This window comes from Mustela nivalis (assembly GCF_964662115.1).
Source record: "Mustela nivalis genome assembly, chromosome: X".
In the NCBI taxonomy this organism is placed as follows: domain Eukaryota; kingdom Metazoa; phylum Chordata; class Mammalia; order Carnivora; family Mustelidae; genus Mustela; species Mustela nivalis.
This window is the reverse complement of record NC_139040.1, coordinates 94,722,134-94,741,058: the sequence shown is the minus strand read 5'-3', so window position 1 is coordinate 94,741,058 and position 18,925 is coordinate 94,722,134. Positions and strand designations below refer to the sequence as shown.

At 34.9% G+C, this 18,925-nt stretch overlaps 1 protein-coding gene across 12 annotated transcripts in view; it reads left to right on the top strand.

Annotated features, from left to right (window-relative positions):
* LOC309856735 (lysine-specific demethylase 6A) overlaps nt 1-18,925 on the top strand; it is a 179,235-nt gene that overhangs the window by 141,105 nt on the left and 19,205 nt on the right. For 2 of the 12 annotated variants that reach the window (XM_082718210.1, XM_082718212.1), the window contains 9 exons: nt 1,765-1,858; nt 4,675-4,801; nt 9,827-9,925; nt 10,068-10,287; nt 10,847-10,981; nt 11,424-11,579; nt 12,146-12,241; nt 13,177-13,278; nt 13,937-14,332. In XM_082718210.1, the coding sequence (XP_082574336.1) occupies nt 1,765-1,858; nt 4,675-4,801; nt 9,827-9,925; nt 10,068-10,287; nt 10,847-10,981; nt 11,424-11,579; nt 12,146-12,241; nt 13,177-13,278; nt 13,937-14,332 (1,425 nt within the window). The remainder of the gene's footprint in view (nt 1-1,764; nt 1,859-4,674; nt 4,802-9,826; nt 9,926-10,067; nt 10,288-10,846; nt 10,982-11,423; nt 11,580-12,145; nt 12,242-13,176; nt 13,279-13,936; nt 14,333-18,925) is intronic. The other 10 variants (XM_082718214.1, XM_082718220.1, XM_082718218.1 and 7 more) reach the window with 7 other exon arrangements.

Sequence of the window (18,925 nt, the reverse complement as noted above, 5' to 3'; positions counted from 1 at the left end):
TGAGTGTTTTCCTTTGCTCACATCCCCAAAAGACTTGGATTACCCAATTTACTTATGTTTGCCAATCTGATGAGTAGGTGATAGTATTTCATTTAAACTTGCATTTTCTGATTTCTGGAGTTATATGCTTGTTCACATGTTTTTCACCTTTATGTGTTGTTTTTTTTGTTCATTGCCTATTTTTCCACCTTGTGTTTCAAATCAGATCTTTATTTTTCCTTAGGATTTGTATTGTTTTGGCCATGCCAAAGAACTTCTTTCCCATCTCAAAGAAATACTCTCCTACATTTTTTTTTCTCATATGGTTCTGAACTGCCTGTATATGATAAGAGGTAGAAGTCTAACTCGATGTTTCTCGGTGTGATGCAACCAGTTTTTAAAATATTATTTATTATTATTATTGTTTGTGTTTGGAAGTATGTTTTAGCATACCACTCAAAGGAATTGAGTTGGGTAACTTGTTCCTTACCTTGTATTAATTGCCTAAACAACTTTTTGGGATCAGATTAATATTTAGGAGAACTAATTTAATTGATGAGTAAAAGTTTAAGTAGTAGCTTCTGTTACTCTCATTGGCTAGTTCTTTCTGATCTTTTCTATGTTGACATACTGTATACATGTAGCACCTTACTTGTTTCTCCAGCTGTTTGCTTACCTCATTTGATCCTTAGAACAACTCCAGATGGAAAGATTGGGTATTAGCTCTGTTTTATGGATGTTGAGTCATAGTTTCAGTGATTTGCCTGAGGCTCTTACAGCTGGTTTTGTATTTCTGCCTATGGTTTTTGTTTGTTGTTGTTGTTGTTTTTATTTAGAAAGATTTTACTTATTTGGGAGAGTGAGTGAGTGAGAGGGAGAGAGAGCACAAGCCAGCTGTGGGGGAGCTACAGGGAGAGGGAGAAGCAGACTTCCTGCTGAGCAAGGGAGGCCAGTGTGGGACTGGATCCCCAGTCATGACCTGAGCCAAAGGCAGACACTTAGCGGAGCCACCCAGGAGCCCCTATACCTATGTTTTGTTGAGAAGAATTTGTTTGCCAGGCAGCTGTGGAGTATTGCTGATAATGAATAAAAGCCACCTCAATCCAATTTTCTGCTGAGTATGTTTTAAAGGTAATATTTATGAGGTTTTCTTTTGTTAGCTTACCCCCTTTTCCCCCCTTCTCCTTTTTCTTGGAGAAACAGTCTTAAGCTTTATGGCTGTAACAATAATGGGTTTCTTTCCCATTAGTACTTTTGGTGGGAAGGGGCTGAGGGTAAATGGTTTCATTTAGAGATTTGCCTATGGAACCTTTAAATATTGTGAATGCTGTTACTCTCTAAGTATGGGAAATTTGGTATCTTTAAAATCATACATATTATAATTTTTTTCCTTAGGATATATACCAGTATCCTTTAAACTTAGGTTTTAACTACTTTTGCATTTAGATTTTTTAAAGCATTTTTGGTGTATACTCTGTTATTTTTATTAAGTTCCTTGGGAACTTGGTGTTTCTAGGTAAACGGATTATGCACTTGGAGGTAGAATATTTCTCTCGCTTCATCAGTGTTATGAAATAAAAGTGAAATAATTTGTTATTAAATAAGTTGATTTTAACAATTGAGATGAAGCACATTCTTAAAATTAGGGCATCTTTTAATACTTTGTCAGGATTATGTAGTAAATCTTTTTTTAAAATATTATGCAGTAAATCCTAATATATGAGCTGATTCTTCAAAGATACCAATTTTATTTTTCTTTAAATATCTTTTTTCTGCTTTTTTTAGAGGAAGTATCATTCTGCAAAGGAAGCTTACGAACAACTTTTGCAGACGGAAAACCTTTCTGCACAAGTAAAGGCAACTGTCTTACAACAGTTAGGTATGTAATAGTGTACATTTAGTGTATTATCAGTTTTTCTCTTTATGATTTTTACGTGTCAGAGATGGCAAATATATGACTCCTATATTCTATTCTTTTTCCTTCTTTTACCCAGAGTTGATAGAATTAATCTGAACTGAGCATATTTCCACCTTCTGCCAAGCATTGTCCATCTCATTTCAGTTCTTCAGTGAAGCTAGTCCTTTTAAATTCTCAGAAATTATTCTCTAGTACTTAACCTGTGGGTGAAGGAAGTTGAATACTTCTTTGTGCTACATATGCTTAGTACTAAAGTCACTTGGTGGTTGGTGAGCTTGCTTTCATAGCTCTGTCAATAAGATTAACTGAAACATTTTATTTAAAAGTTGTGGAATATCTAACAGTATAGTGTTTTTGTACACATGTAGTATTCTAGTCTGTTGTTAAAGATGAAGAAATGTAGCCATTTGGTTGTAATATGTTACTGTGACCAAGACAATAGTGATTGAATTCCCTACATTAGTTTTGTTATATAGTTATTGAGTCATATTTCCTTTATGTATTTGTTATTTGGGTTTTCCCCCCAGCTTTTGTTTATTTGTTTTTGGTCTGGGCAAATAATTTATTCTTAATTTTTAACCAGTGTGTAGTAATATGAATATTTTCATAAATGTGACTATTCTTACATAGTTTTAAAATCATTTAAGCCTAGATTTTATCACTGATCTTCAAGATATTGGTACATATCATATGATTAATTATACAAACTGAGCACATTGCCTTAATATAAAACTTTCATTTTTAGTTTTGTTTTTAATTTAATCTCTGGTTAGAATTTTACTTGAGTTATCCATACTTTCAAAAATTGTGGAATTACTTGAATATTTTTTTAGTAAGCTTACAGATCATGTTTGAGTATTGTGAATTTGTATCTTTAAATTAAAATAAGTTTATCCCTCTCTGTCCCCCCTCCATTTGCATGCGTGCTGGCTCTCTCTCAAATAAATAAATGAAATCTTTAAAAAAATTTATAACAAGCTTACTAGTAAAGAAGTTTTTTGTGTTCTTAAGTAAAAAGAACAAAGTAATGCCTTTGGCATAAGGCTGCTTACTCATTCAGCTAATATTTGAATATGAACTTTTTTTTAATCCACTCTATAAGTTTTTATGCATTTTAGATGCAGTGAAGAAAATGTCAATAGCAAAAATGCATACACATTTTAAATTTAGGAAATAAATTGAAATAGTTTTGGATTATGTTTGAATCACCTGTCCTCTTTAGCGTTGGCTTACTATATTTCAGAGTGTAAGTATAATAAACTTCATGCTTTTGAAAGGAAAAAACACTTCTCCTAATTAAGTCTAACTTATGCCTACACATCAGTCCTTCTGCTTGCTTGTCATTACTGCTTAAGCAGCTCCTTTCAGAGCTTCTTTCTCTAGGATCCATTCTTAATAGTAATAGGGGATAACAAAGAACAGATGAGCAAACGTAAACGTGTAATTGACATATATTTCCATAAAACATAGTAACTCAATCTCCTTGAAATACCTTTGGAGCACAGCAGCTGTAATAAAGGTCAGAAAATAAGGGTCCTTATTTGTTATATGTAATACAGACTATACATGAAGAATAGAGCTGATTTCATGCACTTGAATTGATCTACAACTGAAGTATGATTTCCCCAGCAAATTAAACCAAATTACTCCTGTGTATCTCAAAGGTTTTAGAATACAGTCAGTATTCCGTGATCCAATCTTTTGATTGCTTACATAGCCCTTTCCTTTTCTTTCCCTCTTCCCTCTTCCATACTATAAAAATTGTGCATATTTAAGGTGTACAACATGATACACGTATACATAGTAAAATGAATAGTTTTGGCAAATTAATCAAGAGATTCATTTCCTCACATGGTTACCATTTGATTTTGTGTTGTGGGAACACCCAAAACCTATTCTCTTAGCAAATCTCCTATATATATATTATAGTATTATTAACTATAGTCATTCTGCTATACATTACTCTCTAGACTTACTCATCCTACATACCCTACATACCCTTAGACCAGTATCTTCCCATTTCCCCTACCTCCCCATTCCTGGTAACCACCATCCTACTATCTGCTTCTGTGTATTCAGTTTTTTGAGATTCTCCGTATAATTTGAGATTATGCACTATCTAAACTTATTTATTAAACATTTGTGGTACACATTTTATACCATTTTTATTTACACCATTTGAATACACTTTTCTTAGCCTTCGGTTTTGTTTTGTTTTGTTTTTTAATTGTTGAATGCTTTATAGTTCTTATTTTAGATAAGTTGTGAACATATGTGGCCAGTGCCAGTGAGGTAGGGTTATATGTGTATGTTGTACTCTGAGATTGAGTAGTATCATATTTACTGTTTTTGAAATAAACATTGGGTTAATAGACTGTTTTGGGGAGTCTTAAAATGTACATAAAGTTTTACATAGAGCACTGAATAAGATCGAACATCTTTATATTCTGTGTTTCATAACTTGGATTTTTTCAAATACCAAAAGTAGAAAAGAGGAACTGTAGTTGAATCTACTAAGTGTTAAATCAGTGCTTAATATCGTTTCAGTTTCTTGGGATAAAGTTCTTTATAGGTTTGACTATATCTTCCTGTGAGAAACAGACTTCCTTATGATCAGAATTAGCAGTTCTAAGTTTTGGGAATGTGTATGCCAAACTAAATGAATAAATTGACTGAAAAAAGAGTATTTTTACTTACATGTTTTCTGCTTGGTATTCTTAAAAAATTGAAGATCAATTAAGTCATTTAGATAAATACTTTTTAATCATTTGCTATAGGTTGGATGCATCACACTGTGGATCTTCTGGGAGATAAAGCCACCAAGGAAAGCTATGCTATTCAATATCTCCAAAAGTCCTTGGAAGCAGATCCTAATTCTGGCCAGTCCTGGTATTTCCTCGGAAGGTGAGACTATACTTGAGTTTTGCTTTTGTTTATTCCAGCTAAGAGATTTGAATTATGAGCTAAAAGGTTTGTTTACATTTATAACCTGGTCAGTGTGTTATCCTTTTTAAATATATTATCACAAAGATTTCTGGAAGTTAAAGAAAACTTCGGAATGTGATAGTTTTCTCACAGTATAATCTGGTCTGCTGGGACATTTCTTATTTTCCTTGTTAGATTTTCATTTGTCTTGAATTATTGTTGGTTTTTAAAAAGTCTTATTAGATAATAGTTCTTCATTCTAGTATTTAAGTACACTTTCTTTTGAATTCTAGTAATTTTTTTTTAATGTGTCAAACAGAACAGAATTAATTTCTTATTCTTCTGGTGACTACCAGTAGCCAATGGGACCTTCCTATTTATAATTTTAGATAGTGATATATAGATTAGAATGGACATAATTTGATTAATGTAGGTCTCAAATCAGTTCTGCTTGACATCCCACAGTGAGAAAGTGGATATATTATTAGCGGTTTTGTTGGAAAGGAGAAGTGACATATAATGAAAATAGTTTTCTATACGTCTACAACCTTTTCTCTATACTTTAAATGCCAAAATTACTGATTATTTGAAATATACCTTTTGAATATGTATCTGATAGATTTATATTTTGGGGCCATTATTAGATTGTATTTTGGTTCCTAACTGGTTTTAGCTTTTGTGGTATGGTGGAAAGATCAGTGTACTAGATGTTGAGAGACTTGGATTCAAGTCTTGGTTAGGCTACTATATGAGGAATCATGGATGGTACAGTTAAACTTTTTGATGCTTCAATTTTCTTTTAACTTATTAAAGAAGAGGATTATGTTAGATCGTTGGTTTTCATAGGGGACTATTTTGTCCCATAGAGGAGGATTTATAATGTGTGGAGATACTTGGTTATCACGGTTATGGGGAATGCTACAGACATCTAGTGGGACAGCCCTCTAGAACAAAAAATTTACCTCACCCAAAATGTCAGTAGTGACAAGGTTAAGAAACCCTGGTTATAGATTATCTGTTAGGTACCTACTCACCCTAAAGGTTTCAATTTTGTGATTTCTTTTGAAATTATCCCATTTTGTTTTAATTTAGCTCTTTGAATTTTCCATATAATCATGTTAAGTTTTAGCATTCTGTATGGTTTCATTTTTCCTTTAAATTTAGAAAAGTATATTTCTATGAGATGGAGTAATATTAAGTTTTTTAAAAAAATATTTGATAAGTCACTAATAATGTACAGTAAGAGTTGGCTGGGAAGGTACCTATTTTTAGCAGAAATGTTCTAATGCCTTCCCAGGCCTATAAAATCATCTAATTTGGGTTGCTCACTAGTAAAGCTTGAGAGTCCAAATTTTGTCTTTCTCTCTCACTGAAGATATTTGGGAGCAGAAGTTGGATCTTAGCATCTTTGTATATTCTCACCTAGCAAAGTGGCTATACAATAAATGGAATAAATGAACTGACTGAACACCATTTGCATTTGGAGTTGGCACCATTGCTAGAGACTGGAAAGGAGATTCAGTACTGGGAAGTAGGGGCTGCCTGGTCATGGCCTCTAGTGTTAACATTTATACATGAAAATTTATTTTAATATAGGTTAAAAGGCATGTGTACCAGAGATTATTTTCCTTTTGACCTAAAGATTAGTAGTTGAATACAATACAGTAGTGTTGTTGTCTTTTTAGTATGCTTTTAAAAAATTCTAGGCATTTAAATATCTAAAATTACTATTTTAGTACTGCTGTAATTTTCAGCTCATTGAACAGTATTCCACGGGAGGGTGTTTTTTTTGTTTTTTTGTTTTTTTAATTTTAGTAACTGACTTCATATTTTAAGCCATTGAGATGCTTTTATTTGAATCTTTTCAGATAAAATTTTCCAGATACGCGGCATGCTTTATGATTTCTCAAATAAAGGATACTTATCTCAGTTTAATTTGTTTTGGAGTTCAAGATTATCATGTTAGATGTTAATGATTTTTTATCATAATAATATAATTCGACAGTTGTTTAGACTTTTTTCATTGATGTTTACTTTTTTTTTTTAACCTCATTTCACTGCCTACTGATGTGTTGCTTCTAATCCTTCTTGTTGTGAGAAAATTTTTATAAATAGTGTATATTTTAAAAGTTATTAAATGCTCTTGGGGTGCCTGGGTGGCTCACTGGGTTAAGCCTCTGCCTTCAGCTCAGGTCATGATCTCAGGGTCCTGGGATCAAGTCCTGCATCAGGCTCTCTGCTCTGCAAGGAACCTGCTTCCCCTGCTCTCTCTCTGCCTACATGTGATCTCTCTCTCTCTCTCTTTTTCTCTTTCTCTGTCAAATTAATTAATTAATTAATTTTTAAAAAGTTATTAAAGCTCTGAATGACGACCTCAAGTGTCAGATAACTTTGGGATTTGATGACCTTAGTATTTCTGAGGCTTTTCATACTTACCTTTGCCTTCAGGTGTGTGTTGATGTCATTTGGCATGTCTGTATCATAATGCAAGGATAATGTGGTAATGCTCTTATACTAGTACTAATCACTAACATTGTTACCACAGAACTATAGAATGTTAGAGCTAGGAGGGAACCAGGGAGGTCACCTGTTTCACTCTGTAAACCCTTCCATTTTATAGATATAGAAAGTGAGTTCAGAGAAGTAAAATGTTCTGTCCAAGGTCATAGCCACACAGGTAACTAAGTCAGAACAGGAACTAGAGCCTAGGTTCACTTGCTGCTTTTTCAGAGATACAAGGCTGTCTTCAGGGGAACTTAGTTAAATTTTATTAGAGGAAAATTGGTTGGTGGTTGGACTAGGACATCTGCATTTGGGCACATTGGTTTCCTACTTTCACTTTGTAGGAATGGAATGTGAAAACATTGGTTTGGGGAATTACTGCTTATTCCTGCCAGTGGTGAGGTAAATTTGTCTATAAATCTGAGATTTGGCTTTGATTTAAGAACAACAAACAGAATGTGTTTTCTACTGTTTGTCAAGCATTTCCTTCCTTCATGGTATCTGTCCCTATTTGGCATTGTTAATGACTTCTCCTGAATTCTCCCTTAGTAAAGGAGACACTGCCTTCTCTGTTTCAGTCACTGACATTTCTTAGTGCCCAATCCGCAAAATTAGTGATTCCTTAGGCTTATTTTCACCTCTCCCTCGTAGGTATCCTGTGTTCTTACACCCTGTCTTTTATGTGGATAAAGTTCAAACCTAGATCTCTGTATTTCAAGGTATTAAATTTCAGGACCACATCTATTTTTTACCTAACATTATCCATTTTAGTGTTCTCACCTCACATCAAAGTAAGCATATTTCAAACCTCATTCATCATATTCTTTTCCAAATCATCTCCTCTCCTTTTAGTTTTGCCAGTGAGGTCACCTTTTATTTATTTTTAAAAACTCTCTTTGCTCAGGCTTAAATCTAAGTTATTACCCTCCTCCCCACGGATATCTAATCAGTTGGTCACAAAGTCTTTATCTGTCTTTTTGGTTTACTGTTTCTCCCTTCTTTTTCTTTCATGCCATGTTCTTTACTTTTATCCTAGTTTTGGCATGCTCCAAGTCAGTGAGTATAGCTGCCTTCTTTTTTACTGTCCATAATTTATTTTCCTTCCAGTTTATCCCTACAATTATTAGCAGATTAATATTTCTGTGAAGTACTTTCATGGTGCCATTTCTCTTGTTAGAAGAACAAAAATTTCAGGTTATCCTCAGGCTGGATTTACAGTTCTCTACTCTTTGTATCTGTGCTGTCTTCTCTATATTGGGTTTTGCTCATACTCTTCAAACAACATTTTGAAATTCCTTCTCTCATCTTCTCTGTCTGAATCAGTGGTTCCTGAGACTTTTGGTTTACATGAATCAGTAAAATTCCAGAGAATAATCATGAGGATCTAAATATGCTATTTGGGCACATAAAAACACTTAAGAATTTTTTACTGTTTACCTGGCCAGTTATATTTCAAAATAAGTTGGTTTCAATAAAAATATTAATTAGTTTAATGGAAAATTTATGTACATAAGTACATGTTATTTTTCAGTCTTATTTTCATGGCCAAATTGCCATATACTGGCTGATAATGAATAATCAGTGATCTAAACTTATATGCATCTATGCATATTCACATTCCTTAGTATTATCCTTCCCTTGCTTTTCCTAAATCCTGTAGTATATATTGTGGTGTCTTCTACCCTAAATTCTCAGACCAGTTCTTGTCTATGTCAGCCATGTGATAATGGCATCATGACATTTGTGATGTGTCTTCAATCCTCAACTAAATTGTAAGCTCCTTAAAGGCAGAGACTGAGTTTTATTTTTTTCTTTTTTCCTTAGTGCAAAGCACTAAGAAGATAATTTCTGTATTTATAGTTTCAGCTGCTGCTCTGTATTCATCCAGTACATCTGCATTAAAAAAATGACAGGTCTTTGAAACTTTAATCATCCCTGCTTCCCTTATGTGACGTGAAATATTGTACTCACTTTATTATTACTGTTTTTGATAGTTAGCTTGATTATTACCTGCATCTTAATATTTGTATTTTTTATGAATTGCAGAGTGGTTGACCTCATGGTTATTATTTAGGAAAGGAGAACTGAAATCTGATTTGGCAAGTCTTACCAACATAGAATGGTTTTCTTGGTTTTTAACTCTGTATTTTTAATGAATGTAAGCTATATAAATAGATCAGGCTGTTCAAGTGTAATGGCCCATGCATGTGTATGCACATGTGTGCTTTTAACTCTATATAATATTGAAGTAATATGGCCTTTAATTATTTTAATATTCATTAATGCAGCATGCTTTAGCACTTACCAGATCAACTATAGTATAGTTTATTGAGTGGTTAATTATAACTTACATTATAATTTTATATATACACACACATTCACAGAAATATGTTAGCTTGTTACGATTTTTTATTTGCTTTGATATGTGTAGTCCATTTTTCAGAAAATTAATTTATCAGTATTAATGGAATTGTCTGGATTTTTTCCCCCCTCCCTTCTCAGGTGCTATTCAAGTATTGGGAAAGTTCAGGATGCCTTTATATCTTACAGGCAGTCTATTGATAAATCAGAAGCAAGTGCAGATACATGGTGTTCAATAGGGTAAGACATTATATAAAAATAATGGTATTATACTTGATATACAGCAGTTACATCACATGTAATGTACTTGGTAGTTAATACCATGTGAGAAGTTAAGTAGTTTTCTTAGTTGACCTATTTTTTTTTTTCTTCCTCATTCTAGCGTGCTATATCAGCAGCAAAATCAGCCTATGGATGCTTTACAGGCTTATATTTGTGCTGTACAATTGGACCATGGCCATGCTGCAGCCTGGATGGACCTAGGCACACTCTACGAATCCTGCAACCAGCCTCAGGATGCCATTAAATGCTACTTAAATGCAACCAGAAGCAAAAGTTGTAGTAATACCTCTGCACTTGCAGCACGAATTAAGTATTTACAGGTAAAACTTTTAAATAGCAGTTTTTTAAAGCATATGTTTCCCTATGACACTCAGGCAGGAGGCGGGTGGTTGGAAAGTTTGTCTAGTTGTGTTTTGATGTCTATAATTTGTTTCCATATTTTGTAAACATACCATAGCTTGTAATATTATTTTAAACTTTTCATTTTAAGTAAGATATGCAGTATTTAAAAGATGCTCTTTTGCACATTTACTGTTGATGCATATTAATTTACATAATTTTTTTCTATGTGCTGTCTACATTTTTAAGTTGTCATAGCATTTTAGAGCAAAGAACACAAACACTGTCTTTCACTCTTGCTTGGAGTTTCATGAGAAGACAGCTATGAGAACTCTGAAAACAGAGCTCAGCTTTGTTTTAATTTTCACAAAGGTTTATATTCCGGTTACCCTCTTTATACTTAGTATCTTTCTGAAACCCCAAATTAAGAATCTATTTTCTTTTAAAAACAATTAGTTATAGCATTTAGGAAGATTTAGTGGACTTGCTCTTACTCAAGTAGGCTTGTGTTAAATTTGCTTTTTACATAATTTTTCCTAGGCTCAGTTGTGTAACCTTCCACAAGGTAGTCTACAGAATAAAACTAAATTACTTCCTAGTATTGAGGAGGCGTGGAGCCTACCAATCCCCGCAGAGCTTACCTCCAGGCAGGGTGCCATGAACACAGCACAGCAGGTGAGAAGTTGGGTTATGTTCTGCAGGTGCCCAGCTTTAAGGGTTCTTTTCAATCTATAGTGGTCAAGCGTATTTTACTAAGTACAGGAGGCTTTTATTAATGAAAAGCCTTTTGCTGTAATTGTGAAGGGAATCTAGATCAAAATAAAACTCCCTCTGATATGGGAAAAATTTTGGGGTGCCAATTTAGAACCTTTGTGCATTTTCATGATTTTGAAGATTTCTTAAAATAATGCTGCAGTGGTTTAATTTTTAAAGCAGTTTTTCAAAGGAAGGTACACATTCCTCCATTGATGATTCATTTGATTTTGATTTTCAATAATTGCAATCAGCGATGTCCACACAGCTTTGACAAGTATGCAGTTTGTAAAGTTTTATAATTTGAAGGAATGAACTAAGAATATATAGAACCCTATTTTTGTCTTCCTTCTGTGATTCTTAGGCATGTAAACCTCATCATCCAAATACTGAACCTGTAGTAGGCCTCAGTCAAACACCAATTTCACAGCAATCCTTGCCACTACACATGATTCCTTCTAGCCAAGTAGATGACCTGTCCAGTCCTGCCAAGAGGAAAAGAACATCTAGTCCAACAAAGGTATATGTTTTAGAGAAATAGAAAATCCCATTCAAAAAGGAAACTCCCAACTGCCCTGAACTTGTGCAGTTTGACTGTCTCCTGTCCTTTATTTTAAATCTGTGGACATCAAAGAGTGAAAGGTTTGAGTTTTCCATCCCAAATTCTTAGCATCCGATTAAATATAGAAAGTAGGGATAAATTTGCATTCATCAAATCATTTTATTCATCTCCCTGCCGTTAAGATCTCAACACACTTCTCATCATCACTTTCTACTGACATTGAGATAAATTTATTATTGGATCTAGTGGACAGTGTGGTGTTTAGGTTAGCCATTTGGGCCATAGTTTAGGGGTGGGCCTTTTTGGGTGGCTTATTAAAGAATCAATATTTTTGTTTTAATTTATGATTTCCCAAATTTATTATGCATGTACAATTATTTTTAAAAGAAATTAATGTTGTAACATTTTTTTATATGTAATATTCCAGTTCATAGTCATTTGGCCTTCATTAGTCATTGTTGTTAACTCCATGGATTTAACCAAATGTTCTTTAATTTTTTTTTTTTTTTATCAATTTTCCTCAGAGCACTCCCGACAATTGGAGTGGTGGCCATGCAGTGTCACAGCCTCCAGTACAGCAACAAGCTCACTCATGGTGTTTGACGCCACAGAAATTACAGGTGTGTGAGATGTGCTTCTGACAGATTGTGTTTCCTCTTCAAAAAGAGTAGAAGTAGTGAACTTTAAATTTTTAAGTATTCTTAAAGTTGAGTGGCAGTAAATTCAATTAATATACACATAAGCAAAATGAACCTACTTTTATCAGAGTACTGGGATCATTTAGTCTTGATTTTTCATTTATTTTTAGTTTTATTTTTAAACAGGCAGTATATTCACAGGGTTCAAACTGCATCAGTATGATTATAGTCTATGTAGAGTAAATTCTCTTTCCCGTTCCTGCCCACTTAGTTCTCCTTTTAACAGCCAGTCTCTGTTATTGACCGGTCTTTCCTCAGATATGGCATGCATGTACAAGCAAATACGCATCCTCCTCCTTTCATACCTTACTATTTTTCTCCTTTTTTACACAAATGGTACAATGTAATATATATTGTTAACAATGTATTTTTACAGACCTTTCTGTGTCAGTGTGTACAAGAGCTTCTTTATTCTCTTATGACTGTGGCATATTTATGTAGATGTCACACCTTTATTTAAGCAGAGCACTTGTTTTGGATAGTCAGGCTGTCTTCAAACTTTTCCTATTCCGAACAGTGCTGCTTTGAGTATACCTGACATGATGCATTTGTAAGCTTAAAGAACTTTCTGTTTGAATACCGAAAAATACTGTATTGACAAGTAAAATTTTATGCCCATTTGTCTCAAATACCCCGTTATAGTAAACCTCTTTAGGTGAATGTTTACTTCTTACTTTCTTAAACTTAAAGGGCTTCATCTGGGGGTTGATTACTGTTGATTGGGAATCTGTATCTTTGACTAGATAGTGGCTCTGAGTTGGTCTAGTTGTTTTAGGACAAGGTTGCATAGAATAGTGAGCTTGAGCTGATTTCTTAGATATGCCTTTGACTGTATTCTCCTTTCTTCTTCTTCCTAGCACTTGGAACAGCTCCGTGCAAATAGAAATAACTTAAATCCAGCACAGAAACTGATGCTGGAACAGCTGGAAAGTCAGTTTGTCTTAATGCAGCAACACCAAGTGTGTATAGCGTTTTTTCCCCCTAAAATTTGTTAGCATTTTGAGTATTTTTCTTTACTAAAACATCCTTTTAGAGCATGTTCATGCCCACTTCTTTCTGCCAGTTTTTGGTGGAAGTTAGTAGTCTTGCTTCCTAAAATATTAATAGTGGACGGAGATATTTAGGTAAAAACAACTGTAAATTTCATTTTGAGCACAAGACGTGGTATTGTCTTACTTATTTACGTGCTATTTTGCCTGTGTTCTAAGGGTTTATTTATATTATTTATTACTTAACAAGCTATCCTAAACTGAGGTGAGGTTCTTCAGGACTTGTTTAGTTTGGAGGATCTGACATATAAATAAAACAGAATGAAAATTTGAGATTCCTTGTTTGTTTGCGTAGGGAAAAGACCTGTAAATTCCAGTTTCCATAATTATCAGCTGCTTTCTTTTATCATTACTGAAAGGATGTTTCTCAAAACAGATTGCTTTTTTTCTAAGGGAGCTAATCAAAATATGAACAAAATTTTTTATTTTTAAAAGTGTGTATTTTTCAACCTAGAGAAATTAAACATTAGGATAAGATCAGAGATTACCTGGTACATACCTTCATATTCTGATTCTCAACTTTATGGGCCACATAAGCAGCATTTATTTTTCATTTGCTTTTTGACAGATGAGACAAACAGGAGTTGCACAGGTACGATCTACTGGAATTCCTAATGGGCCAACAGCTGACTCATCACTGCCTACAAACTCAGTCTCTGGCCAGCAGCCACAGCTTGCTCTGACCAGAGTGCCTAGCGTCTCTCAGCCTGGAGTCCGCCCTGCCTGCCCTGGGCAGCCTTTGGCCAATGGACCCTTTTCTACAGGCCATGTTCCCTGTAGCACATCAAGAACGCTGGGGAGTACAGACACTATTTTGATAGGCAATAATCACATAACAGGAAGTGGAAGTAATGGAAACGTGCCTTACCTGCAGCGAAACGCAGTCACTCTACCTCATAACCGCACAAACCTGACCAGCAGCGCAGAGGAGCCGTGGAAAAACCAACTATCTAACTCCACTCAGGTAATAGAAGGACTAGCTGCTTTGTTGACTCCTCACATAGTAGTTGTCTTTATTTGGTTTATGCATTTTGAGAGGAAAAAAAAGTTTGAGAAACTGTTTTTATAAGCATTTTATAGTACTGTAATGTTATTATTATCTACATTTTGACTCCCTATAGACACACACATACACACACACACACACAAGTATACTTTCTTTTCCATTATGAGATTTCTCCCCACACATGCGGACACCTGCACAATCTTGGAACTTCCCCCCCCTCCAAAAAAAAATAGATCATACAGTCCTCCAAAACTTCCTGTTAATTTATAGTGGCATAAACATTTATGTAATATTACTCAGTTCATTTCTACATGTATTGTCTGCTTAAGATCAGGTGCTTATGCTAAGTTTTAGCTATTTAGTGTGGTAGGTGAAAAAGTTCATTAAAGAAGCAGTTACCAGAAATTACTATGAAACATGACTTTGGTGAAAAGTGCTGCCAGAGTACCTAGGGGAGAGCACATAAACTAAGATGTTAAGAGTCTCCAGAAATTGGAGAATTTGGGAAGGTAGAGAGGTGGTAAAGTATGCCTAGAGTATAGATTTTGAAGAGGGAAGGACAAAATATCAGGCTGAGGAAGGTAGAAAAAGTTGCCTAATTTGTCTTGAAGGCAAAGTGGAGCCACTGAAGTTTTCAAAACAGAATAATGGATTTCATGAACATTATTTCTGTCAAGAATATGTGCCATATTTTAATTCAGTTCACTGTTCAACATAATTTCTAAGTTTTTACTTCTAAATATTTATGCACATAATTTTTCCTATGTTTTGGATTATTTCCATGGAAAAGATGTTTCAAAGTGGAACTGAAGTGTCAGAGAGTAAGCATCTAGAAAAATGTTGCCAATACACATTGCCAAATTATTTGTACTTTTATTAGTCTGCTGTAGAAATATTGGACTTACTGCTGGTTAGCCTTATATTGGTCAAACCAAGATAAGTTCTTTTTCTAAGACTAATAAGTTTATTCTTTTTTTTTTTTTTTTTTTTAAAGATTTTACTTATTTATTTGACAGAGAGAGATCACAAGTAGACAGAGAGGCAGGCAGAGAGAAAGGGAAGCAGGCTCCCAGCTGAGCAGAGACCCCCCCTATGCGGGACCTGATCACAGGACCCTGAGATCATGACCTGAGCTGAAAGCAGTGGCTTAACCCACTGAGCCACCCAGGCGCCCTAATAAGTTTATTCTTAAAGTACTACTGTTGGTGGGACTGTCTCTTCTAGAATGATTAGTGGTTTTATTTATCCTTAAATGTTGAACACCTACTGTGTCCATGTCTTGTTTGAGGTTCCAGAGGTAAATCCGCAAACACACAAAAGTGTCTTAATTCATGCAGGTAAAAAAACAAAACAAAACAAACAAAAAATAAACAACCATTATATATAGAACATTAGGTAATGCTATGATTAGTTCTCTGGAAAAGTGTATTAGAAAAGGGAGCTGGGGAGTGCTAGAGATCAGTAGCAGTAGAGGATTCACAATTATAAATAGGAAAGTCAGAGAAGGCTTCACTGGAAGGTGACATTTGAATAAAGACCTGAAAGAGTTAAAAGAAGAGAGCCTTAAAGGTATTTGCGATAAGAGTGTTCCAAGCCCGGGGAGCAGCTGGGAGCAGTAGGCCCTAAGGTAGGAGTGTGTTTTGGATTTTTTGAGGCAAATCAAGGTGGTAAGCATGGATGGCTGAGCCGGGCCAGCTAAGGGTGAGAAGGGAGGTAAATGTGGCCCAGCTGGAAAAGGCTATCTGAATCATTTTCAACCTTGAAGGCCATTATAAGGGTATTGGATTTTATTATGTGTTACATGGGAAACTGTAGGGGGTTTTGAGTGGAGGAGTAACATGATCTTAGTTTTTAACCAGATCCTCTTTGGTACTCTGTGGATAGATTAAAGGAGGCAAAGGTAGAAATGATGTGACTTGATTTGGAGATTATTGCTGTAAACCAGGTTAAGAGATGGTGGTGGCTAGACCCAGAATGGCAGCAGTAGAAATGGTCAGCTTTGGGTTCATTTGGAAAGTAGAACTGATGGGATTAGCTTATAGAGTGGGGTGTGAAAGAGAGGAGTCTGAGGTAAGGGGACCCATCTCAAGCGGTGAATAAGTCTGGGTGGGCTCACAGTGGGTGTGGAGAGGAAGCAGTAGATGGAGGAAAGAACTCAAGACCCCGATCCTTGGGGCATTCCACTGTAGTAAGTCAGGAAATTGAAGAACTAGCAAAGAAGGCTAGAAGAGGAGTGACCTGTGAGGTAGTACGAGCTCTAGGAGAATGTAAGTGATGCCCTGGAAGCCAAGTGAAGAGAATCTTTGAAGGAGGAAATCATGATCAAAGTATAAATCGTATAGTACTCATTGGCCTTGTAAGTTAAGGACTGGGAATTGACCGTCAAGCCAAATGTACCTCATGACCATGCCTGCTTTTGTTACTGTTTTTGTTTTACAGCCTACAAATGAAGAATGGATTTTGAAGTTTTAGAGCATTCTTTTAAAAAAAAAAAAAAAGTATAACAGAGAGTATATGGTTCACAAAGCCTAAAATATTTTCTGTGTAAGACTTTACAGAAAACATTTGGATGAGAACAATTTCAGTGGATTGGTGGGGGCAAAAGCCTAACTGTAATGGGCTTTAGTGTAAAATGGAAAAAGAAATTGAAAGCAATAAATGTAGACAGTTCCAATACAGATACTTCAGTCATGTGAGCTGTGTACTGCACAGTGCCAGGCGTGCTATCCCCACAAATCATGACATAAAAAGGAAGAAGAGAAATAGGTGATAGCTGGAAGGAAGTAGGACTAAGAGTTGTTTTGTTTTGTTTTGTTTTGTTTTAAAGATTTTTATTTATTTATTTGACAGAGATCACAAGTAGGCAGAGAGGCTGGCAGAGAAAGAGGAGGAAGCAGGCTCCCCGCTGAGCAGAGAGCCTGATTTAGGGCTCGATCCCAGGACCCTGGGATCATGACCTGAGCTGAAGGCAGAGGCTTTAACCCACTGAGCCACCCAGGCGGCCCTAAGAGTTGTTTTTTGTTTTAAATTTAAGTTGGGAGAAATCAGAAAAAAGTTTAAGTGGGGAGGTGAAAGCTGTTGGGCAGCATTAGGTATAGAGGGAGAAATTAACCCAGGAGGAGGAGAAAATTGTTAGAGTAGGTGAGAGGATGAGATTTTGGGGGGTTCCGGTTCATTAACATTAAAGGATTGTTAAAAGAATAACACGAGATTTTTGATAGAATGCCTCTAGTGCTAAGGTATAATGGGCAGCTAGTAAATGAGAACTTTGGTTATGCTGTGTAACTTATGATTCTTTTATTTGTTATTATATCTAATTCTCTAGCTTGCTTAGTTGCTTACATTTTTAGTAAATACTCTCTTAACACTACTTCATAATTCCAATGAAAGAATCTTCAGTTTGCAGGCCATGAGGCCTCTGTACATGACTGAATACCAAGTGGCAGAGAGCTGCAGCTTTTGTTTCACAGGCTCCCACGCCAGTGTCCGCAGGAGCTTTATAATTTAGGTAATGCCTTTGGGAAAGTTGTCCAAAAAATGTCGAACTGATTCTAGGTCAGAAGTTTCCCAGATGAGGTTGCTACATGATCACGATAGCTGGGGAGCTTCTATGTTTGGCATTAATATAAGTAAAGAGGCTTTTTTAGTACTTCCTGTTCAAATATTTTTCTCAAGTTGTAATGAAAGCTAGACCATCGATAGACTTGTATGGTATATCTGCTTTTCAGCTTTTCGTGACAAAAAGCCATAGAGATCCATATTAATTTATGTTCCACTTGTGAAGAGTTTCTTCAGAGGTACTGCTTAAGACACAAAAGTAAAATTACATGAATTACAGGTGACTGTTAAGCAACTATTCTAAGGAATCTATAGCCCAAAATAGTTGATTTGCAGATAGAGATGATGTAATAAAATGGTTAGTTCTTTACTTTCTGTATACCATAATCAGTGTAACTTAATTGTCTTCTGAGTAAATATTTGATGGTAAATGAATTTTGACTCAGCCACCCAGACATTTTCTTAGATAATATTCTAAGTATTGCTATGCTTATAATATTATAGTATCTAAGTATTGCTATGCTTATAATATTATAGTATCTTTACTTCATGAAAGTTTTCATAGAACTTAGAGATTTTATCTTTTAATTACTACTACTGTTTATGAATTTTGAGTTGCTTACTTAGTCATTTGAAACCAAATTGCATTCCTTTGCATGCTTATTGATGTGTATCAACTTTTCACTATTTTTTTTTTTTAGATAAGTTTCTTAAATAGAAACATACCATTAATTTAAGATTTTTAGCTTTAGAAACTAGTTTTAGGGACACGCTTGCTGGTTCTAAGTAGATTATGAAATGCAGCCTTTAGTATATTAAATATCTTGTTATCAGCCAAATTTTTATTCCTATAGCTTATTACTGACAAATTAAATTTCACCTAAAGTCAAAAAGTCTCCTAACCTTGCTGTTGAAGTAATTTTCAACTCAAAGTGCAACAATCCTAAAATTTTTGCTGGAGTGGAAGGGTCCATTTGTTATTGGGAATGGAAG